The sequence below is a fragment of the Orycteropus afer genome, unplaced genomic scaffold, assembly GCF_000298275.1.
Source record: "Orycteropus afer afer isolate SDZICR_OR568_19922 unplaced genomic scaffold, OryAfe1.0 scaffold00026, whole genome shotgun sequence".
Classification (NCBI taxonomy): domain Eukaryota; kingdom Metazoa; phylum Chordata; class Mammalia; order Tubulidentata; family Orycteropodidae; genus Orycteropus; species Orycteropus afer.
Window position 1 is genome coordinate 17,212,369 of NW_006921613.1, and position 24,425 is coordinate 17,236,793.

At 41.8% G+C, this 24,425-nt stretch overlaps 2 protein-coding genes across 2 annotated transcripts in view; one reads left to right on the plus strand and one right to left on the minus strand.

Moving 5' to 3' along the window:
- TUBGCP4 (tubulin gamma complex associated protein 4) overlaps window positions 1-17,239 on the minus strand; it is a 33,772-nt gene extending 16,533 nt beyond the window's left edge. Inside the window, exons 1-7 of the mRNA XM_007935259.1 lie at window positions 17,162-17,239; window positions 15,571-15,699; window positions 9,336-9,458; window positions 8,867-8,920; window positions 8,361-8,417; window positions 6,376-6,455; window positions 2,340-2,541 (exon numbers count right to left, since the gene is read on the minus strand). Coding sequence (XP_007933450.1) covers window positions 2,340-2,541; window positions 6,376-6,455; window positions 8,361-8,417; window positions 8,867-8,920; window positions 9,336-9,458; window positions 15,571-15,699; window positions 17,162-17,239 — 723 coding nt within the window. The remainder of the gene's footprint in view (window positions 1-2,339; window positions 2,542-6,375; window positions 6,456-8,360; window positions 8,418-8,866; window positions 8,921-9,335; window positions 9,459-15,570; window positions 15,700-17,161) is intronic.
- A 1,443-nt stretch (window positions 17,240-18,682) lies between these two features.
- The window catches only part of ZSCAN29 (zinc finger and SCAN domain containing 29), a 23,526-nt gene continuing 17,783 nt past the window's right edge, over window positions 18,683-24,425 (plus strand). The window contains exons 1-3 of the mRNA XM_007935260.2: window positions 18,683-19,000; window positions 19,466-19,670; window positions 21,932-22,633. Of these exons, the coding sequence (XP_007933451.1) occupies window positions 18,683-19,000; window positions 19,466-19,670; window positions 21,932-22,633 (1,225 nt within the window). The remainder of the gene's footprint in view (window positions 19,001-19,465; window positions 19,671-21,931; window positions 22,634-24,425) is intronic.

Here is a 24,425-nt window from a genome sequence, read left to right on the forward strand (position 1 = left end):
AAAAAAAAAAAAAAAAAAAACCAGGCTTAATGGTCTGACAAAGACTGGTAAAATTCCCAAGACTATGGCCTCTAGTTACACTTTGGGCCTGAAAATGAATAAACTCCTATGGCTTCCAGCCAAACAACAGCCAGGCCTACAAGGTGAACAATTACACCAGGTAGGTATACTCCTTAGAACAATCAACCATGGGAGATCACGACAGTACTTGCACAGAGTGATAGCTGAGAGGGCAGGAATGCACAGGGAAGGAGGAGGCAGGGAAAAGGTATCCACAGGGAGGAAGTGGGAAGACAGTTATTAACACTGTGGTCATTGTAGTCAATGCCATGAAACAAAATGTGTGTGGACTGTTGAATGGAATTTACTCTATAAACTTTTACCCAAATCACACACATACACACACAAATTTTAAAAAAATTATTCAGTCTGGAACTCAAGGAATTGAGTTGTTCTTAATGTTTTCCCAGGTATAAAGGTCTTGTTAGAAATGAAACTTGTTTGAACCTTGTTAGAAATAGTGGAAACTTGTTAGAAATGCAAATTCTTGGTCCCTTCCCAGATGTGCAGAATAAGAAAATCTGGGGAAGAGGCCTAGAGTCAATTTTAACTGGCCCTCCAGGTGATTCTGATGCACACTAAAGTGTGAAAATCACTGATCAAGCCCATGAAGCCCCCAAATACCTATTAACCAATCACTCAGGACCCTACCATACCCTAACTTCCTTTTGATGTGACCCTTCCCTAGCTGTATCCCTGAACTCCTGGCTCTGTACTCCTTTGATCTCTGATGTCAGCCCTTTTTGATTTGGGCTTCGAGGATAGTGTGCCTTAGGGCACTAGTCCAGGCCCTTTTCCTTTCATACTACCCTCCCTAGACAATCACATCTTCTGTAGGTCAGTGATCATCCTAACAGATATTTTAAATCTTTTTTAGGTCACAGACATCTCTGCAATTATTAAAAACTATGGGCTTTTTAGACAAATGTGCAGACAAACATTTCATAGAACCTCCTGAAATCAGTCATGGATGCCCAATCTGAGCATGCTGCTGCCCCAAAATTGGTCTTCAACCTAAATTGCTTTTATGAGGTTAAAATGTCCTCAACTGGACCTATATTCTTTCCTTGAGCACTAGCTATATATATTCCATATCATCACTACTTGCCTAGCAGCTGAAGGCAGAAACTTGGGTATCATCTTTGATTCTTTCCTCCTGACCCATATCTAACCAATCACTAGGGGCTACTAATTCTGCTTCCTAAACATTTCTCAAAGCCCTTTACTCTTCTCCATAGTCACTGTTACTCTTGGTTTGTGGAAGTATTATTTTTCCCCTAAGTATCCCCAACAGTCTCCTAAATGATCTACCTGCCTCTAGTCTTGATTTCATTTTCAGTGATTTTCCCACATAGCACCCAGAGTGATTTTTCCATCATGCAAATCTGATTGTTACTGTTTTGCCTAAAATGCTTCACTGGCTTCCAGCTCTTTTCAGGTTGACGAGACTAAATTCCTTCCCATTGTTTATGAGGGCCTTCGTCATTCTGCCTCTGCTTAACTCAACAGCTTCAGCTCTTTCCACCTCCCTCTCCCTTCTCTGCCCCCTTACACTTTATATTTCAGTCTTCACATGATCATTTCAATTGAATTACTAGTGCTTCCCCAAATAAGCCATGTCCTTCATGGCCTCTGTATCTTTACAGACATCAGTTCCTCTGCCTGGAACATTTCTTGCCCTCTCTTCCCAAATCCTTTGCAATTTAGACATATATTCCACTGAGAAGCCTTCTGTAGTTCCTCTAAGACTATCTTCCAAGAACAACCATATTTACTCAGAGCACTTAGTGCACTGTAATATAACTGTTTACTTTTCTACATCTTCCACTAAACTATAAGTCCCTTAAGGACAAGAGTGTTTTATTTGTCTACGTAGTTCTTAACAGTGCCCGACACATAGCAGACATTCAATAAAATGTTATAATAGGATAAATGCATGAAAGAATAAATGAGGAAAATACAAGATTTTGGGGGAGTCTAATCAAAACTCCAAACCACATTTAAAAGCTATAGGGTAGCTACATCTTGTTGAGATGAGACTTATTATTAACCTCTTAAATGTATACACAGGAAAAGGTGAACCAAAAGGAATCTCACATATACACTGTCTGTTTTGTAGTCTCACATTATTTAAGATAAAGTCAACTGTTTACATTTAAATCATTTATGGAAGGTGCCCAGGCTCTAAGAAGCTGGGAAGGGATCACCAAAAGATAATTTAGTTATAGACTTTTTTGACTCCTAGTAGGAGTTTGCTGGATTTCTTGCTGTGCTCTCACCAAGTCCTGGAGTTCTTTCAACTGTTTTCCTGTCAGTCCCCCAATGCCCAGATCCTCCTCATCCTCTTCTGTCTGGGCGGAGACATTACCAGAAGATGGACCTTGTTTGATAAAGAACTCTTCGTACTGGTCCAAGAGGAGTCCATGAAGCATCCAGGCTGAGAGCTGTTTATACATGACCCCATGACACACAGCCAGGATTCTGAGTAGAGAGGAAAGCAAGAGCCTCAAAAGTCCACTTAGAAAACACTAAACCCCACTGGGAGCTCTGGTAGCATAGTGGCTAAGGCACTTGACTGCTAACCAGAGGGCTGGCGGTTCAAACCCGCCAGCCACTCCTCGGAAGGAAGATGGGGCAATCTACTTCCATATTGACACTGCCTCGGAAACCCAAAGAGGGGTCACTATGAGTCGGGTCCGACTCGATGGCACATAACAACAACAACAACAACAAACCCCACAGACACCACAGAGATCACACTTTAAAATGCTATCAGATAAACGGAGGCCTGAGAATTTGATGAATCATAAGGAAAATGACCAATTAAGCTAAAAACAATTGTGCTATTTTAACTGAAATGTTTGTGGATGGACTAAGTAATTAAATGTCCAAACTTAATGACTTTCATTGGCTTACATACTGAAATCTGAAATGTTTAGCAAATATTCTGATAGCTTTTAGAAGAGGACTATTTTCTTTCCTTCTTTGGTGAAAGGTAAACTTCAAGACTGATGCAAGCAAATTAAAATTAAATGGATTTGGAGGAGTATCTTTTTGGCTAGCACAAATATTAAATTTGTTTTATTTGTTAGAATCATATAGGGGGAGCAGATTCAATATGTGAGAGGCAGGCATATCCAGAAAAGTATTGTTTAACAAAATGCAAAACTAAAACTAATGGGTGAAAATTTATTAGGGAAGGATATTCATACGGTCTCAAAGGATCAACCCACAGGTAAAAATTACAAAAGTGGAAGGAACCTCTACAATGGTGATAGCTAGCAGAAAGCACCTAAAGCAAGTGATAAAACTTCACAGCAACAAAAATGAAACAAACTCATTTCTGTGGGGCTATACCTTCTGATACAATGCAGTGGGAAGTAAACAGTATCACCCATGTAGTGTTCTTGCCAAAAATGTTTAATCTGAATCTTATCATGAAGAAACAGATAAATGCAGACTGTGGAATATTCTACAAGACAGGCGGCAAGAAACCTTTAAAAATGTCAATGTCATCAAAGACAAAAAAAAAAAGAGGACTGTTCTAAATTAAAGGAGACAAAAAAGAGACAACCAAATGTGATATGTGACACTGACTGGATCCTGGACTGTAAAGAAACAATCGCTATGAAAGATTTTGGGGGACAACTGGGGGAAAATGTGAATGTTTTAGATGTTGTTGTTATGTGCCGTCGAGTCGACCCCGACTCATAGCGACCCCTCCTTGGGTTTCCAAGGCAGTATCACTACAGAAGTAGGATTGCCCAGCCTTCCTTCCGAGGAGTGGCTGGTGGGTTTGAACCACCAGCCATCTGGTTAGCAGACAAGTACCTTAGCCACTATGCTACCAGAGCTCCTCTGGATATTACATTATTGGATTAATGTTACCTTTTTGGGGTTACAAGCTGAAATATTTGTAGGTTAAGTGTTATGGTATCTGGGGCTACTGTCAAATGATTCAGCAAAGAAAAAGTGGTGTGCCTGTGTGTTTGTATGTGCATGCATGAATATACATACACACACACACACAATTTTCCCAAACACACATATATGTAGAGAGAGAGAAAGAAAAAGGAAGGAAGAAAAGACAGATAAATGTAGCAAAAGGTTAATAACTGCTGAAACAAAGGAAAAGATATGCAAGTGTTTATAGTACTGTTATTTCCACTTTTTTGTAGGTTTGAAATTTTTCAAAATAAAAAGCTGGGGAAAATAAGAAAGTACAAGAGCTTGAGTTGGCTGTTTGTAGAATGCTAAATGAATGGAATCTCTTAAAAAAAAAAAAAAAAATAGGAAGCCATTTCTGTTTATGCACACCTGAGTACAAGGTCTATAAAATTTGGCCCCTGCAAATATGTAACAAATTTAATTCATATGTGTCATATTATTTAAGACTTTATATGCATATATGTCTGTAGTTTCTACAGCCAAAATGTATTTCTTTTGTTAGAAAGAAAAGCACAGTAATAGAAAATTAAGCACCTCCTCTACCCTTTGTCCCTAAACCATGTTCTGGGAAGTCTCCTGCTCTTCTGAGGATTTACCTGTGTAGTAGTAAAAGTGGAGCTCATTAAGAGTTGTGAGGGGCCTCAGAGATGATGTAACCCAATTTTGCAATTAATGCTACTGCTTCTTTTTTAAAAATAAGGAGGAGGAAAATAGTTTGATGGTTCTTCAAAAAGTTAGACATAGAATTACCCTATGACCCAGCAGTTTCAATATTAGGTATATACCCAAAAGAACTACAGTTACTTAAATGCTTGTACATGCAGGTTCACAGCAGCACTATTCACAATAACCAAAATATGGAAATAGCTCAGCTGTCCATCAATGGATGAATGATTAAACAGAATTGTGGAATTTACATAAAATAGAATATTATTCAGCCATAAAAAGAATGAAGTAATGATAAGTGCTACAATGTGGATGAACCTCGAAAATATTATAGGAAGTAAAAGAAACTAGACACAAAAGGCCACATATTGCATGATTCAATTTATATAAAACATCCAGAATAGGCAAATCCAGAGAGATAGAATAAAGACTGGTGATTGCCAGGGGCTGGGGACATGGAGGAATGAGGAGCGACTGCTTAATAGGAATGAGTTTTCTTCTGGGGTAATGCAGATGCTTTGGAACTAGGGAGAGGTAGGTTGCACAACACTGTAAATATATCAGTGCCATCTAATACACTTTAAAATGGTTATGTAAATTTTAACTTAATAAATTTTTTTTTAAATACAAATTTTAAAAAAATAAGGAGAAGGAAATGGGAAGATCAAATGGGCAATTATTCAATTAGACGAAAATCACTTTTTCTCATTCATATATTTCTCTTTAAATTTTATTAAATTTTTAAAAATGTGATAAAGAATTTTAAAGAAAATTTGTAATTCCGTAACTCCAGCTCAATGACTGCAAATATTTTTTTTCCTGTATTCCTTTTCAGTCTTTGATCATATTCCAGAGATTTTTATTTAATTATAAACAGAAGAAATAAAATTTTGCATCCTTTTCTCAGTATTACATAAAGTATTTTGTATGTGTTGTTATAGTATTTATAATTTTAATGGCTTTATTGAGTGACCATATCATTAGCTTTTTTGCTATTACTGGTCATTTTCTAATTTCTTGAGTAGACAACATTGCACTGAATATGTTTGTGTGGGTAGTTACTTTCTTCTTTTGAATAATTTTGTTAGGAGAAAATGCTTAAGAGGAGTAGTATGGGATAATAAAGTATAAACATTTTAGGGACCTTGATGTGAAAATACCAGCTGCTCAAAAACACATGCTGAGTAATATCTGGCACATGTAATGGAAGTCCTGCAGGAATGCAGAATCTAAAAATTAAAAAAAGAGCACATCAATGTTATCTAGGCAACCGGATCCTAGCTTTTATAAACCACCAACAGCATCAAGTTGATTCTAACTCATAGTGACCCTATAGGACAGAGCAGAACTGCCCTATAGGGTTTCCAAGGCTATAAATCTTTACAGTAGCAGACTGTCATCTTCTCCCACAGAGCAGCTGCCAGGTTCAAACTGCAAACCTTTTGGTTAGCACCTGGATGCCTTAACCACTGCACCACCAGAGCTCCTAGACTTTGATACTCTATACTTTATAATCCTCTTTTTGTAATTCCTGAGCCATCATAAGGATCAGATGTACTCCTTTTCTCATGGGGTTTTTCTATCTTGGTCATAACTTTCTCTAGAGAGAAACCTAAGGTGACCTGAAAATAAAACATGTGAGAAGTCAAATCACTTGACCACCCAACCCCACCCCAAATCCTCAATTAAGCTATGACTTACTTTTCTAATGCACTGCGAACAGGAGGCAATCCACCACAGCTGTATTTGTAGACTGTTTCTAGGATTTGACAACCATGAATCTGTAGAGAATACAGCTGTGTCAAACTTGATTCCATTTTAATGGTTCATGTAAGCACAAACTGACATTATATTCAACCAAGATGGCACACACTCCAGCAAACAATGGGGATAAACTTTCTCATAATATTCATTTATATATATAGTATAGTGGTTCTCAAAGTATGGACCTTCAACTAGTATCATCACCACCTGAGAACATGTTAGAAATGCAAATCCTCAGGTCCTTCCCTGGACCTGATGCTTCAGAAACTCAGGAGTGGGGAAACAACTTTCTGTCTTTTTAACAAGCTCTCCAGAAGATTCTGATGCATGATAAAGTTTGAGAACCACTGCACTGGAGAAACCAGTATTGTTTGGAGTTGGATCTCCAAGCAATGAAAGCTAAAATCAAGTGAGATGTGCAACAAGGTATAGAACTCTGATGCTACATCACTTACTAGAAGGTCCTCTCCCATGTTGGGAGAGTTTTTAATACAGTGATTAAGAGCACAGTCTTCTGGGTCAGATAGACCAGTTTATATACTCTTACTACTATGTGCACATTCCTTAGCCTATTTTATTGAATGTGAAGTCTCTACAGCACTTAGCACAGTGCCTAATACAACGTAAGGGCTGAAATAAAAGCTAGATATTAATGGAGGTGATTCTCCTAATAAGCTACGGCAGAAATATAAAAGCTCAAACACATGGAGACTTGAACCAAACATGTTTAATCCAATTGTCCATTACCAAGAATGGGGTTTTATGGGACAATTCAATGACACACTAGATTCTTCTGATGTGAAATCTCAAAGCATTCCTCAGAGTTACCAACTCTGCCCAAAAAAGACAGATACTCTTCTGCCACTGGGGCCCTAACTTTTCAATGCATATGATAAAAACATGTGACAAGGATAGGCATATTTAAATAACGAAATGGCATCAGGGTTTTTACCCAGTTTTAATTCTTTTATTATTATTATTATTAATTTTTATTGTGATTTGGGTGAAACTTCACTTTCCATACAGCAGCTCACATACACTTTGTCCCATGACATTGAGTGCAATTTCCCACAATGCAACAACTTTCCTCTCACTTCCTCCCCACAAGATATATCTTCCCTGTGTCCTTTCCTCCCATGCACTCCTGCCCCCTGAGCTGTCTCCCTGTGCATACACAGCCCTTCCATTCTCCCATGCTTTATCTTTCCAAGGAGCATACCTACCTAATGTAAATGTTCACCTCATATGCCTGCCTTTTGTTTGGCTGGAAGCCACAGGAATGGGTTCAATCATAGACCTGAAGGCAGCTGGGGCCATAGTCTCAGTGGTCCCACTAGGCTCTATCAGACCATCAAACCTGGTCCTTTTTTTTTTAATGCATTTTATTGAAATATGATTTATGTACAGTGAAATACACAAAACTAAAGTGACATGGGACAATGCATTTTTTTTTGCAGTGTTCCCTTCCCTCTCCTCCCACCCCTAGCAACCAACAACCAGTTATAATTCTTAAAAAATTCCCAGCACCCTAACCATGAACCTATTATCTTCTTTCTTTCTAAATTAATTTTTGGTGTCTCCTCAAGAGCCATATTCAATAGTTCTAAACCCTCAGAACAAACTGCTTTCACCTCTAGGCACCCACGGCACATTTTTTTCTTACCGCAGCAGCACTCTAAAATATATCTATTAATATTTCCCCCACCCTCAGTGGACCAAGTGGTCTTAAACTGGAGCTTAAAAACAGGTTTATAGATCTTATTTATCTTGGCAACCCTGATACTTAGCATGATATACAGCATATCTTATTGAATGAATGAATAAGTAAATAAAAACTAAAACTAGGGTCTTCAAAAAAGATTGTAAGGTAAAAATTACTAATATTTCCTTAGCACTTATCAGAGCAAAAGGAAAGTTCTCACCTTTTGACTTTTAATTTGTTCCACTACAACCATCACAGAAGGAAAGAGGAGCTGGAACTGCAAAGTAGAGATTAGGAAAGTATGCAGTTATTGCATGGGAAAAAAAAATTAACTCACGACATGCTTTTGTTTCTAAATAGTCCAATTTAAGATAAATATGGCAAGCCCACAGAAGAGCCAAGAAAAGGATCCACTATCTTAAGGCAATTTTGATTGACAAGGGGGTTGGTTACAGACAGGAAAAGGATGGCAGATAGAGGAAGTTTCTATTTCTGAGGCTGGCATAATTGTTAATATTGACGTCAATACAGACAGCATTAACTTCAGACATTAAGTATTTGGGTCTCTTCCAACAGTTCTGATGTGTTAAAGCACCCAAAATGCAAAACATAAAATGTCAGGGCCTGAATCCAGAAGGAAAAAACTTGCAAAAATAATGTCAGAAGTTAAGAGTATTCTTATAATATCACTAGATTTCAAGGCATTCTGTTATCTGGGCAGCATACCTGATCTAAGGAGTAATTGACATGTGATATGGAGAGATGGGGATCAGCCAGAAACTGTAATCAAAAACATCATGGTTAGGGTGTCATACAAAATATCTCAAATTTATTTGATCTATGAAAACCAGAAGAGAATCTGAGAAGGGGCTTAGTGTTAGTTTTAGGCTTCTGAGAGTTGATCATTTATAGATTATTACCTCTGATTTTCAGGTAATAACAAAGCAAAGCCACCAACTCTTATAAACTCACTCAGAAACCTTTGCCAAGAGCTATAAGCCACCTTACTGAGGGCTTGCAGTCACAGAGGGAAAACTGTACCCTCTAGCCATGGAGGAAATTGTTTCTGTACAATCTTCCAGGTATTAACTACCTGATGTGAAGAAAAGAAGTTATCAAAGAGTGTTTCAGATTCAATAACATTCTCTAATTTGCTGCCCCAGAGGTGCTATTTTCTCTATCTCCTCTTTCTCACCTCTTGTTCCAAATCAAGCAGTGCTTGGCGATAAGGCTGCAAAACAGAATCCAGCCCAGTGCAGAAGGCCCTCAGGTAGATTCCATGTAACCCACCTTGGCCCTGCTGAGCTGAATGGTGATCCTGAAATCAAAGAGAAGTTAACTTTTTAGTTTAGGCTCTGAAACCCGAGAAAGACATCCTTTACTACTGGTACTATTTTAACTCCCTATCAGTGCAGTGCTTCAGTGAGAGGAAAACTGATTGAAGATAAAACTTTTGGGCTCTGACCTTTTAAAATATGATACTACTTTAATTTTCTAAGCAGACTCAGATGTTACAAATAACCAGGTAATACTCTATAGCATTAGTAGAGATTTTTCTACAACCCAATTTTGGCTGTATTACTTCCAGCTAAAATCCTCTGATAGATTCCTACTCTCCAAAATAACATTCAAACTCCTACACATGGCATGCAATGACTTTTGCATTCTGGTCCTTACCTCACTCTCCAAAATTATCTTTCGCTGCTTCCAACTTCACATCCTCATTTCCAAACAACCTATAGCTCACCCATGTACTCACGCCTATATTTTTGGACATGTATTCTGCTTCTAATTGCCCACCCTCATCTTTGTGTAGCATAGTGGCTAAGGCACTTGACTGCTAACCAGAAGGCTGGCGGTTCAAACCCACCAGCCACTCCTCGGAAGGAAGGTTGGGCATTCCTACTTCTGTAGTGATACTGCCTCGGAAACCCAAGGAGGGGTCGCTATGAGTCAGGGCCAACTCGATGGCAAACAACAACAACAACAACAACATCTTTGTGGCAAAAATCTACTCTTTTTTGAGGTCCTTAAGTATCTTCAAGTATCTTCACTGCCAAAGCTCTCCAGGGAATTAGCGGCTCCCTCTGTTTGCTTTCCTAGCATGTCTTTTTAGTGTTTGAATTGTACTTCTGTTTGTATGTCCCCTTCACTATACCAAGAGCTTTGTGAAGGCAGGGACCACACTTTATTCATCTTTCTATCTCAGCTTATAGCACAATTCTTTGACTAGATAGTGTTCAGTAAAATGTTTGCTGAATAAACAAATGACCTCAATACTTTTTCTTGTGTCCTTTTCCTCTGTCTGGCATGGTAATTTAACAAGAACATGAATGGGGCAGCCAACATGGGGAAATGTGAGACGCTCAAAAGAGGTTATTTACAAATATGACTTGTCTTTCAATTAGCTGCATTTTTTTTTTTTTTTTTTAACAGGAACTGCTTAGTTTTATTTAGAAAATTGCAGTTAACAGTTGACTAGAGGCTATGATGACTAGCCTCTCTGGTTATATACTGATTTGGGTGATTAGGCTCTGGTGGTGGTAGATAAACTAGCAGAATTCAGAGACAAATGTGGTAGGAAACTAGGGTTCAGGGTTACAAGGCACAATGTTGCCAGAGGATGCAGAAAAGGATACTAGTAGGTCCTGAAGATAAGTGCTCACAACTATAATAAGATCAACATGGACATAGGGTAAAATACACAGACTGGACTGGCTTATAACCAGCCCAATTTGTTTTGATCTTGAGTCATCCCAGAGAGCTGAATGTCATTTATCTCAAACTGAAAGATAAAATTATTGTATTTTTCACTTTTCTTAAAAAAAAAAATACCACTAACATCTGTAGAATTTGGGAAAGTAGGAACTCGATATATTACATAAAATTTGTGTACACAAAAGTTTTCTTCTTTTAAGTGTTCCATACAAAAATCAGAGAACTTTTTACCTGTATTAAGGTATATTCAAGTTCAAAATGCATTGAACACCAGTGACCGAAAGCCAGATGAATTGTGGGAAGATATCAAGAACATTATCCATGAAGAAAGCAAGAGATCACTAAAAAGACAAGAAAAGAAGAGAAGACCAAAGTGGATGACAGAAGAGACTCTGAACCTTGCCCTTGAGCGGAGAATCGCTAAAGCAAACGGAAGAAATGGAAAGGTAAAAGAGCTGAACAGAAGATTTCAGAGAGCAGCTCAAGTAGACAAAGCCAATTACTATAATGAAATGTGCAAAGACCTGGAGTCTGAAAACCAAAAGGGAAGAACACGTTCAGCATTTCTCAAACTGAAAGAACTGAAGAAAAAATTTCAGCCTCGAGTTGCAATAGTGAGAGATTCTATGGGCAAAATATTGAATGATGCAGGAAACATCAAGAGAAGATGGCAGGAATACACAGAGTCACTGTACCAAAAAGAACTGATCGATCTTCATCCATTTCAGGAAGTGGCATATGATCTAGAACCAATGGTAATGAAGGAAGAAGTCAAAGCTGCAATGAAAGAACTGGCGAAGAACAAGGCTCCAGGAATTGATGGCATACCGATTGAGATATTTCAACAAACAGATGCCCCATTGGAGGCGCTCACTCAGTTATGCCAAGAGATTTGGAGGACAGCTACCTGGCCAACTGACTGGAAGAGATCCATATTTGTGCCCATTCCAAAGAAAGGTGATCCCACAGAATGTAGAAATTATAGAACAATATCACTAATATCACATGCAAGTAAGATATTACTGAAGATAATTCAGAAACGTTTGCAGCAGTATATTGACAGAGAACTTCCAGAGGTTCAAGCCGGATTCAGAAGAGGACGTGGAACAAGGGATATCATAGCTGTTGTCAGATGGATCTTGGCTCAAGGCAAAGAATACCAGAAAGATGTTTACTTGTGTTTTATTGACTATGCAAAGGCATTTGATTGTGTGGATCATGACAAATTATGGATAACATTGAGAAGAATGGGAATCCCTGAGCACTTGATTGTACTCATGAGGAATCTGTACCTTGACCAGGAGGCTGTCGTGCGAACAGAACAAGGGGACACTACATGGTTTAAAATCAAGAAGGGAGTGTGTCAGGGTTGTATTCTTTCTCCACACTTATTCAATCTATATGCTGAGCAAATAATCCGAGAAGCTGGACTATATGAAGAAAAACGTGGTATCAGGATTGGAGGAAGAATCATTAACAACCTGAGATATGCAGACGATACAACTTTGCTTGCTGAAAGTGAGGATGACTTAAGGCACCTACTGATGAAGGTTGAAGAATACAGTCTGCAGTATGGATTACATCTCAACATAAAGAAAACAAAAATCCTCACAACTGGACCAATGAGCAGCATCACAATCAATGGAGAGAAGATTGAGGTTGTCAAGGAATTCACATTGCTTGGTTCTACAATCGATGCCAACGGAAGCAGCAGTCAGGACATTAGACGTCGTGTAGCATTGGGAAAGTCAACTGCGAAGGAACTGTTTCAAGTGCTGAGGAGCAAGGATATCTCCTTGAGGACTAAGGTGCGCCTGACACAAGCCATGATATTTCCAATCACCTTGTATGCATGTGAGAGCTGGACAATGAATAAGGAAGACCAAAGAAGAGTTGATGCTTTTGAGTTGTGGTGCTGGCGAAGAATGCTGAAAGTACCATGGACTGCTAAAAGAACTAACAGATCTGTCCTGGAGGAAGTGCAGCCACAATGCTCCTTGGAAGCAAGAATGGCCAGACTTCGTCTCACCTATTTTGGTCATGTTGTAAGAAGGGACCATTCCCTGGAGAAGGATGTCATGCTTGGTAGGGTGGAGGGTCGACGAAAGAGGGGGAGGCCTTCAACGAGATGGATTGATACAGTGGCTGCGATGATGGGCTCGAGTATAGCAGGGATTGTGGGGCTGGTGCGAGATCGGGCAGTGTTTCGTTCTGCTGTGCATGGGGTCGCTATGAGTCGGAAACGACTCGACGGCACTTAACAACAACAACAACAACAACAACAAGTTCCAACTTTGATGATCAAGTGTGAGCTCATTATTACGATTTCATAGCAAACTGGCATTGAGTAGATTTTAAACCTATATTTAGCTTAAGTATTTTCTCTGCAATAAAATCAGCTGGATAGAACTAGAACCCCAGTATCAGAGGTAGAAACGTAAGGCATATTCTCCAACTCCAAAGGCCTGAAAACCAATTTACACAACACGGGCCAGAGAGCACTGGCTGCACTGTTTGAAAGCATTCTTCCTTTTCATTTTCAGAAATCCCCCCCTTTTTTCCTCAGCCAGAATCATTCTTTCAACTGTGAAGTACTGTTCACAATTGAATCAGAATCACACAATGTGGCAGAATTAGACTGTTAAAAAAAAGAAAACTTTAAAATTTCTCTTTAAAAAATTTGAGTGCTTATTATGTGTCAGGCACCATATTCAGCATTTTGCATGAATTACCTGGTTTAGTCCTCATAGCCTTATGAGATAGGTACTAGATATTATTATCCTCAATTATAGATAAAATAAACTGAGCCTCAGAGACATTAGGTAACCTGCCTAGCAGTACCTGGCCAGTAAGTGATGGAGCAGGACACAAACCCTCAACCTCTACACTATCCTGACTCCCCATTAATTCATATCACTAGAGAATATTTATTGAATGCTTACTATGGGCTAAGCACACTATTATTTACAAATAAAGAAAATGAAACTCAAAGATTTTAGCTGCTTGTCTCAATGTGACACAGGTAGGTAGAAGCAGAATGCAAAAGAATTTGAAAGAATAATGCTTTATGTTTTCACCTCTGGAACTGAAACTCTCCTCCAGCTCAAAATGCTCTAAGTCAGGTTCTATATTATTATTATTCTACCTAATAAAATCAATACCAATGGAAGCAGAAGTCAAGACATCAGAAAACCTACTGCACTGGGTAAATCTGCTGCAAAAGACCTCTTTAAAATACCGAAGAGCAAAGATGTCTCCTTGAAGACTATGGTGTGTCTAACCCAAGCCATGGTATTTTCAATCACCTCATATGCATGTGAGAGCTGGACAATGAACAAGGAAGAGCAAAGAAGAGTTGATGCTTTTGAGTTATGTTGGCAAAGAGCACCGAAAGTACCATGGACTGCCAAAAGAATGAACAAATCTGTCCTGGAAAAAGTGCAGACGCTATGCTCCTTGGAGCAAGAATGGCCAGACTTCGTCTCACTTACTTTGGTCATGTTGTCAGAAGGGATCATTCCCTGGAGAAGGATATCATGCTTGGTAGAGTGGAGGGTGTGGTGGCTAAGTTTGTGTGTCAACTTGGCTGGGCCTGGTTGAGTGGCTGGGCAGCTGAATGTAGTTATTCTCCATGGTGATTAACTCCATGGTAGAATCTATTGAAGCAGCTGAGTAGCTGCTTTGGGTATGTGGTCTGCTTCCTGTATATAAGAAAAAGCTTTGGGAATGGTCTCTAGCTCATGGCACACTTGAACCCTGCATGTAGCTGTGTCGCTGTTCAGCAGCCTGCCATGCTCTATCAACCTTGGGACTTTCAATGGACTTGAATTAATGGCAGGAGCTATCTGAGTGAAGAAAAGCCTCAAGCTTCAATGGGCTGGGGGCTGGGGGCAGGAGGCAGAGCCGAAGCCCAAGGTTGAAGGGCTTTCACCCAGCCCCTAGAGCCTGGCACTGTGAACTTGGACTTAAAGCTTCCAAAATGTAAGAGAATAAACTGCTGTTTCTTCAAGCCATCACATTTGTGGTATATTCTCATCAGAATGGTACTATAACCAGAACAGAGGGTCAGTGAAAAACGGGAAGGCCCTCAGTGAGATGGACTGACACAGTGACTGCAACAATATAACAAAGATTGTGAGGCTGGCACAGGACTGGGCAGTGTTTCGTTCTGTTGTACATCAAGTCACTATGAGTTGGAGCTGACTTCATGGCAACTAATAATAACAATACCCAGACCAAGCATATTTTCTTTTACACCAATTTGCTGAAATCGGTCACCATGTATATTTCCTCCTTGTTGGAGGTACATGGCCTTTACTTGCATACTTCCAGTGACGAGAAATTCATAACTTCTTGAGACTTAAAAAACCAAACTCACTGTGGTCGAGTCGGATCTGACTCTTAGCGACCCCTTCTTGGGTTTTCAAGGCAGTATCACTACGGAAGTAGATAGCCCAACCTTTCTTCTGAGAGAGGATGCCACATGGGTTTGAACCGCCAGCCTTGTGGTTAGCAGTCAAGTGCCTTAGGCACTACACCACCAGAGCTTCTTCTTGAGACTTATTTCCTATTAATTAGCAATGGATTCACTGAATACTTATTGTAGACATGACATCATAAGACCACTTAGACCTTGGAAGGATCTGAAGAACACAGAGAGGACATAGCTCCTGTCCCTGCATACATACATTCTTCTGAGAACAGGAACCTACCTGCTGCTGTACATGGCCAGTATACTGTTCAATGAACTCAGTGAAGCGAATATAGTCTGTGCCAAGCCGGCAGAGTCGATTCAGGACACTGGTTTCACTGGGATGGAGAAATGGGAAGTCCTGTGACACCTGCAGGAAGAGGAACAATGCTAAAAATATTGATTCCTGCTGTTGACTACTCTCTGTTCACTGTGGAGCTTCAAATGCTTCGTACTGTTCATATTCTTCATCTCAAGTTGCCCCTTTTAAGAATAGTAAGTTCTGAGTAACAAGGGTATTCCCAAACTACTACAAAGGTGTTGTTCCCTACCTCCTACCTAATTATTTGTTTATTCAAATAGGTATGGTTAAAAAAAAAAAACAAAAAACATTTCAAGCAATACAAAACCACATACATAACAAATAAGCCTCCCTTCCCAAAAAAACAAACACACTGCCATTGAGTCGTACCGACTCATGGTGACCCCTCCTTGGTTTTCTGAAGCGGAAGTAGACTGCCTAACCTTCCTTCCAAGGAGTGGCTGGTGGGTTTGAACCACGAGCCTTCAGGTTAGCAGTCAAATGCCTTAGGCACTATGCCACTGGAGCTCCTCCCTTCCCAGAGGCAGCCATTATTACTTGTTTCTATACAATCTTCCAGGTATCAAATATAAGCATATGCAACCAAGTCTCTGTGAAATTTCAAATTGTTTTTATTTCAATAAAATCTAAAATTAATACAAGCATACTATGAATACTCTATGACAAAGCACCTTATAACTGGCCACATAAATTTAGTATCCTCACTTTAATTTGTATTTGTCATTTAAATGATGACCAAATGACAGCCTGATAGACTATAATGAAGGTTTCACAGTGGTTCAAGTAGAAAATAGTGGGAGAATTTATTCATTCCAACTGTTACTGAATACCTATTGCATCCCAAGCACTGTGCTAATATACTGGAGATATATTAAAACAAAATCAGATATAGTGGCTGCTCCTAAGGAGCTCGGCATATAACACGTAGTGCCTAAGGCACTTGACTGCTAACAGGAGACTGGCAGTTCAAACCCACCAGCCACTCCTCGGAAGGAAGGTTGGAAAATCTACTTCCGCAGTGATACTGCCTCGGAAACCCAAGGAGGGGTCGCTATGAGTCGGGTCGACTCCACAGCATATAACAACAACAACAATTACTGGCTAAAGGAGCCCTGCTGATGCAGTGTTTAAAGCACTAGGTTGCTAATCAAAAAGTGTGTCAAGCGCTGTGTATTTAGACCAGTCTTCAAAATTCAGTTTGAAACACAGTGTTTCCTTCGCTTCTATGTAGAATTGCTAGGCTCCAACAACTCGACCCTCACCACCTCTCCTCCCAAGGCAGGGCCCTTCGAGGTCTGTCCGTTTCCAGGCCTAGGCCCAGCCCTTTCAGGGTGTTACCTCACCCTTAGGCCCCTCGGGCACCACCCTCCAGTTACCTTCCCAAAGACGCGCCTTCTAAAACACCTCAGTCTTTGCAAGTCCTGCCCCTTCGACTGCCTCAGACTCCACCCCCAACTCTGGCTCTGGCGCCGCGACTGCTCAGTGGTTCTCGCGCCAGGCAGTACACTACCTGGAGGCCACTCCGCTTGTTCCAGGTGAAGATGGACCCCGGGTACCCGCTCAGAGCCAAAAGCAGCTCGTGGATCATTCCCACCTCGGACCTTAAGTCCGTAGAAACGTCACGCCCTCCTTCAGCGCCTCTCCAGGCAACCACGGTGGAGAGTTCTCCCTCCTCGATGCACGCACAAGCCCCCTGGGACGGGTAATTCGTTCTGAATCAACCCTGCCGAAACAATTGCGGTAGGAGGAACGAACGAGAAGCGGGGAAGCGGTCGGCCCGCCGAGTCCCGGAAGTGTACGGGGCTCGGTTTGTTCCACCCGCTAGCTCCCGCCGAGGTTCGGAGGGAGATGGAGGTTTGGTAGCTGCCCTTGCGCATGCGCCCTTTATGCCCCAAGTCGTCCGTACGGACTTCCGGTTTGGAAGCTGGGCTGGGAGGCTGGAGGGCTGGGGCCGGGGGCCGTGCCTGGAGGGGGTGAGGCTGGCCCGGGGGCAGGGATGAGAGTGGGTTGAGGAACAGTGCGAGAGGGAGACGCTCCCAGGGGTGTGCCAGAGGGTGTTCTCATGGTGCTTTAGCCCGGTCAGAGGCCTTTGTTAGGCACTACACGGCGGTTCCGAGAGTGACCCGGCGGGAGGAAGCGAAGACAAAAGAGGCCGGAACACCTTACCCGCCGCTTCTTGAGCGGACCCGCGCTCCAGCAAACCCCACAGCACTCGCAGCTTCTGGCCAGCATCCCAGCTCATCTTCGGGAGACCCATCACTACTATTCCATCCGACTCTTTCTCTGCCAACTCACTGTGACTCTCCCCAAGGCCACCCGGCCCTCGCTTCAGAAGTCGAAGCCAACTTCTCCTGATGCGCTTGGTTTCCCTTCAAATAGCTCTGGAGTCCTTGCCGAATGGTTACTTCTGCTGTGAGGGAAAAACAAAGATCCGACATTTAGTAATTGATTTTTGTCTGGGGGGTAGTTGTGGAGTCGGAGGGGGAGGGGCGGACGGCGAGGGCTTCGGGAAGGACTGCAGAGGTGCTGGGGGAGATCAGCTGCGACCCACTGGACAGAGGCTTTTTGTTCCTTCAGCAGGATGGTGACTTTTTAGATCCTCTCTCCAATATTGTTTGAACTCACTGTGTAGCATTGGTCAGGGAAACTAAATGGGGTCCTATTTAGGGGAGGTGGGAGAGGAGCGGACACAATATCGTGTTCTCTGTGGCTTCCCCGGGCTGCCCTAGAAGTGTCCCAGAAACGCAGTTTTGAAAAGTCTCTTTCAATGCTCACAGTTTCGGCTTTCTGCGCTGAAGATGGTGCTACCTCAGATGGCCACTTGGAGCATATGGGAAGTTAGGCCAGCCCTAGCAAAACTTTAGACATATGAATATATTCCTTCTGATAGTACCATCTCTCTCTACCCTAGGAAGAAACTCCTATTACAGAGAGACAGTCATCTGCAGTTGATTCTCCAAGGACATGGGAAGATAGTTTTAAGTCCTGGAACCCAGACTCTTAAGTGGAGGGAAGCCACTTTCTGCTGTGAATGATGGCCAAATCCACTCCGAGAGGGGATGGTGCTAACTCTGAGACTTTCCGACAGCGCTTCAGGAGATTCCATTACCAGGAGGTGGCTGGGCCCCGGGATGCTTTCAGCCAACTCTGGGAACTTTGCTGTCGCTGGCTCAGGCCAGAGGTGCACACCAAGGAGCAGATTGTAGAGTTGTTGGTACTAGAGCAGTTCCTGACCATCTTACCTGGAGAGATCCAGATTTGGGTACAGGAACAATGTCCAGAAAGTGGAGAGGAGGCAGTAGCTCTGGTGGAAGATTTAGAAAAAGAACCTGGAAGACCTGGACATTCGGTGAGAAAGGAGAGGGGGGGATTGAGAAATATGTGTTTGGAAAGAAGCAAGGGTAAAGGGCCAGATTAAGCTATAGATAGGTTTAAAGAGCAAAATCTCCAATGATGCTTATGTGTTTGATCCTGGAACAGGTAACCTTTTCAGCTAGAGCTTATCTGGAGATGCTACCTGGGTATATCTTTGCCTACCCTGCCATAATGAGTTATTCATAGAGTTTCTTAATCAGGAAGAAAGAGGATTTTTTTTTTTACCTTGTAGTTGGGTTAACTGTTTTAATCTTTTCCTTCTGGAGTTCCAGCTGCTCTAAGCTAACAGTAATGGAATTACTTGTTTGTCGTAACCCCCAACCCCTACAATTTCAGCTATGTCCCAGAAGAATGATCTCTTTTTGGGTATTAATCAATCTCCTCTGGGAATGCCCCCCATTATGACCTTGCAGTGACAATTAATGGGGGTTGTTTCTAGGTCACAGTCTCTGTGAAGGGGCAGGAAGTACCCTCGGAGAAGATGACACCCCTGAAATCATCACGGGAGTTATTAAGTGTTCGGCAGGAGTCAGTGGAACCCCAGCCCAGGGGTGTACCCAAGAAAGAAAGGGCAAGAAGCCCAGACCTGGGACCACAGGAACAGATGAACCCAAAGGAGAAGCTCAGACCTTTTCAAAGGAGCGGTGAGGAGTAGATTCATGTGGGTAGATAGGTGCCATTGTAAGTTGGGAAGTAGGGTTGGGAATAGTGAGTGGGAAAGGGATTTCAGGAATAAGTAGAAAACTAGAATATGGAGTTGTTAGGGACCTCCTGAAGACGTAGTTTAGTTCTTTGCCTACAGTAAGTATTTTTTTATTTACTCTTTTGATAATCCCACTAGAGGATGGCTTCCTACTTTTTTATCAGAACTTGGAGCTACTTTATTTCCTGTTGGTAATGATAATACGTCACTATTTTCTAGATAAAAATTATTTTCTATACTTGAAGGCACATCTTCCTTTTAGTCATTTCCTTCTCAGAACGGAACTATTTTTCATCTTTTCCCCAGAAGCTCCATTTTTCAGACCTAGTTTTTATTAACTCTCCTTTAAACGTTAATTGTAAAGAGCCAAATTATATATAGGAGCTCTGGTAGCGAAGTGCCTAAGGCACTTGACTGCTAACCAGAAGGCTGGTGGTTCAAACCCACCAGCACTCCTTGGAAGGAAGGTTGGGCAATCTACTTCTGTAGTGATACTGCCTTGGAAACCCAAGAAGGGGTTGCTATGAGTCGGGTCTGACTCGATGGCACATAACAACAACACATATATATTATTCCATTGAGGCTTGATAGTGCAGTGCCTAAGGCATTTGACTGCTAACCAGAGGCTGGCAGTTCAAACCTACTAGCCACTCCTCGGAAGGAAGGTTGAGCAATCTACTTCCTTAGTGATACTGCCTCAGAAACCCAAGGAGGTGTCGTTATGAGTTGGATCTGACTTGATGGCAGTGAGTTTGGTTTTGCTTTTTTTCCATTGAGGTCTGGCAGAGTAGGAGCTTTTACTTCACAGTTTTGCTACATTATCTTTTAGTGTACTTCAGTTTACAATTATCTGATAATTTTGTTCACCTGTTCACTTCCAGGACTCTTAGTGCTTTCCTTGTTGCGTTTGTGCCTACTTGCTGCTTTTTGTATTTGATTTTGTAGAACTTGTTTTTCTTCTTTGAACTCTATTTTGTACGTTTTTTCCTTTGATCATTTATTAAACTTGTTTTGAATTCTGATCTTATCATCCAGGATGTTAGCCCTCTCAGCCAGTTTAGTAATGGTCTTTATGTAGTCATCCAAATCAAATCCCTGAACCCCATACACAAACTTGCAGAATTAAATCAGTAGGTGGTTTTTGAACACCTACCATATGCTTAGCAGCTTGCAGGGTACTTGAGCTTACAATGTGATTGAGAACACAACAACATACTATAAATATGTGCTGAACTAAACTATACTGGAACCATACCAAACAATGACTTGTTGCTCAATTGTGTGAGTGCAATAGGGGTTTGGCAGAGTGAGAGATGAGGAAGGTCTGATGTAGGGTCTCAGGAACATTGGCAGATACAGCTTCTATAAGGAAGTTAAATGTGGATAGGAAGAAGAGAGAAAGCACAAAGTGGTAAGTACAAAGTTAGCTATGTTCTGGAGAGAAAAGTCTAATATGAATGAAGAGGGAATGATAGGCAAGAAGGTTGTGTCAAGTAGTGTATGGGTACTTTTAATTTTGAAAACTGTAGGGAAGTATAGATTGGATTAGGTAAGATTTAGAGTTGAAGGTTTTGAGCAGAAAAGTGTTATGATAGGAGCTGTGTTGACAATAGACTGTTTTGGCACCAGTGTAGCATGCAGACTGAGAAAGCAAGAGCCTGGAGTTAGGTAGATAATGTCAGTGACTACTGCAATTATGTGGGTTTGAGAGGTAAAGGAGACTGGACTTATATGGTGGCAGTAGGGAAGACTTACCAACGGAAATACCTTTAGAACTGGGTGATTGACTGAATGTGAAAGAGATGGATGAGTTGAAGACAAACATCCCTCCCCACAGCAAAATCACTGAGTTTAATTCTCTAATCCTAAGTGAAGACCTATAGGAGACAGGAGGTAACTATTTCCCAAGTGTTCTACCTACAAGTGGTCGGGAAGGTTAGGGAGCAACTTAGAATCATCTGCTCTGAACATAGAACAGAACCTTTTCCTCCTGTCACCTGCACTAGAAAATAATCTCTCTCATTTTTTGAAGTTTCTAGTATTTTCCCCACTTCCTCAAACCACTGAACTTCCAGAACACATTTCCCTAACACTTTCCTAACAATCTACTTGGATAAAAAAGACAGGACTAAACTCAGGTTTGTTTGTTTTTTAATGATCAGCCTAAACTTTGACAACCTTTGTTTGCTTCCCTGCAAGGAGGATTTCCATTTCCTAAATCTGGTGTGGTCTCCAGGCCAGAGCAAGAAGATTCATGGATCCCAGATCTGCTGGGCTCCACAGAGAGGGGACTCCCAAAAAGCAGTTACACTTCAGACAGACGAATGCCTGCTGATCAGTTACCATCCAGGAGAGAGAGAAGCAGCTGGGTAGAACAGGATCACTGGGCCTTTGAGGATGAGAAGGTGGCAGGTGTGCACTGGAGCTGTGAAGAGACCAGAACTCTCCTCGCAATTCTTAGTCAGACTGAGTTTTATGAGGCTCTCCGAAATTGTCACAGAAATAGCCAAGTATATGGGGCAGTGGCTGAGAGGCTTCGGGAATATGGCTTCCTCCGGACCTTGGAACAGTGTCGGACCAAGTTCAAAGGCCTCCAGAAGAGCTATCGGAAAGTCAAGAGTGGCCACCCACCTGAGACCTGTCCCTTCTTTGAAGAGATGGAAGCCCTGATGAGTGCCCAAGTCATTGCCCTACCCAGTAATGGCCTGGAAGAGTCAGCTTCTCTCTCTGGCTTGGTGGGCAGTGATGTCGAGACTGAGGAGCCAGGGCAAGAGGACTGGCAGGCTAATGGGGAAGCAGAAGGGGCCATGGCTGAGGAGTCTGACAGTGATGAAATGGGCCCAGAAGCCACCCCCCAGGACTCCGACAGCTCATCTGCACCAGTCTTGTTCCGGAGCCCAAGTGGTAAGAGGCTTTTCTTCATGGTTTGGGGATTAGACTTGAGGAATGAGACTGGATGTGGGTTCAGAGGCTTAATGTCACCTGCCAGCTTTGCCACTTAAAACAGGGAACAAAAAGGACACTTCTAAATTCTATGTGTATTACATTCTCTTTTTGTGGGAAAACAGATAAGAAGAAATAGGGAATAATTTCAGATTTTTGAAAGAGACTCAAAATTCAAGAGAGCCCTAAAAATGAGTATCACTCCTTTCTTTCATTTATTAATTTTTTTTTTCTGATTATAACATTGCAGGCTCATTGAGGAGAACTTGTCACTGGATACCAACTCCTTATTTATCTACATGCTCAGGTTCCAAGAACCAGGTCATTACATGAAAATAGGCATTATGTGAAAATGGAGTATTTTTTTTTGTTTTCAGACCATCCAGTTACCCATTTTTTTTTTCAATTTAGAAAATAAGTTAATAGAAATAGTAACAGCTAAGATTTCCATGAGCTCATAACTGTGCCAGTCTAGTTATGGATTATTCCTCTGTGGAGGAGGAGCCTTGGAAGAGACAAAGCTGGAGAATGCCAGGTTGTGTGACTCAGTGGCCCACAGCTTAACTGCTTCACTTTCCTCCTGTATTGGATTAGAGTTTCCAGGGCTCCACTCCTACACCTGCAAGCTGATCCCAAAGCCTACTCTATCCTCTAGGCCTGACAAATCACTGAGGCTTGGGGTTTCCTGTGAGGACATGCACACAGCCTCACTGAGCCAGAGGCTTCAGCTCACATTGGGATGTCATGAAACTTGCATTCATTTCTAACAGACACCCTCTCCAATGCCTCTTTGTTTCCTCCATTCCCACCCCACTGCAATTTTGAGCTACAGTGCCTCATCGCAGAACCCAGAACAGGTGCTCACTGGCTCAGTGCTGCTTGCGTGTGAGGCCATGGAGGAGGCCAGCTCCACACAGTAGCTGGATGTGGTACCCACCCTGGCAGAAGGGAATAGAAGGCAAGGGGCAGCGTGCCCCAGCTTCCTGGAAGCCACCCAGAGACCCTCTTTGAGGGAGGGGACCCTCCACAGCTACTGCTACCATGCTTGCTGCCTCATTAGTGCACAAAATAGTTGGATTCTTTTTTTTCCTACCACTGTTGTAAATGCAAAATGTTGGATAGCAAGATAGTTGTTAAGTGAGAAGTAGGTGTATTATCCTCATTCTTTTCATCTTTTTCCACTGCTTTTTCTCTTCCTAGTCTTTCCCATTCTTTTTTTATTCTCAGTGAGTGTAATGGGAGAAGTCTAACCCCCACCTGGCTTTCAGTTGGGAGAAAGATTCTTGAAGCCCCTTTCCTTTGACCTTGGGTACCTTCAGGAAGCAGTCTAATCATTCTGAAAGCACTACCCACAGGTGGAGGAGACCTGCACCCTAGCATGTGGTCAGTCCAGGAGATGTTGTCTCCTCTGCTTGCTCTCTGGGGTTCTGCCAGAATCTCTACAAATAAGGTGCATGGCTACAATGTCTTTTAGGTGTACTCTTCAGGTCCTTTGCCATTGCCGGGCTTGCTTATTTGAGACTGTGGCAAGTAAAGGGCTGTTAGAGGGATCAAACAGCAACATGATTTGGAAAGAGGCAGTTCCTTGGGGTTTGGGGTTATTCTTTGGGAAAATGAATCCCTACAAAGTATAGCTGGTAGGAAAAGGAGAATGGTCAGAGAAATTACGGGTGACTCTGTGGCTATCGGGAGCTCTGGTAGCATAGTGGCTAAGACACTTGCCTGCTAACCAGACGGCTGGCGGTTCAAACCC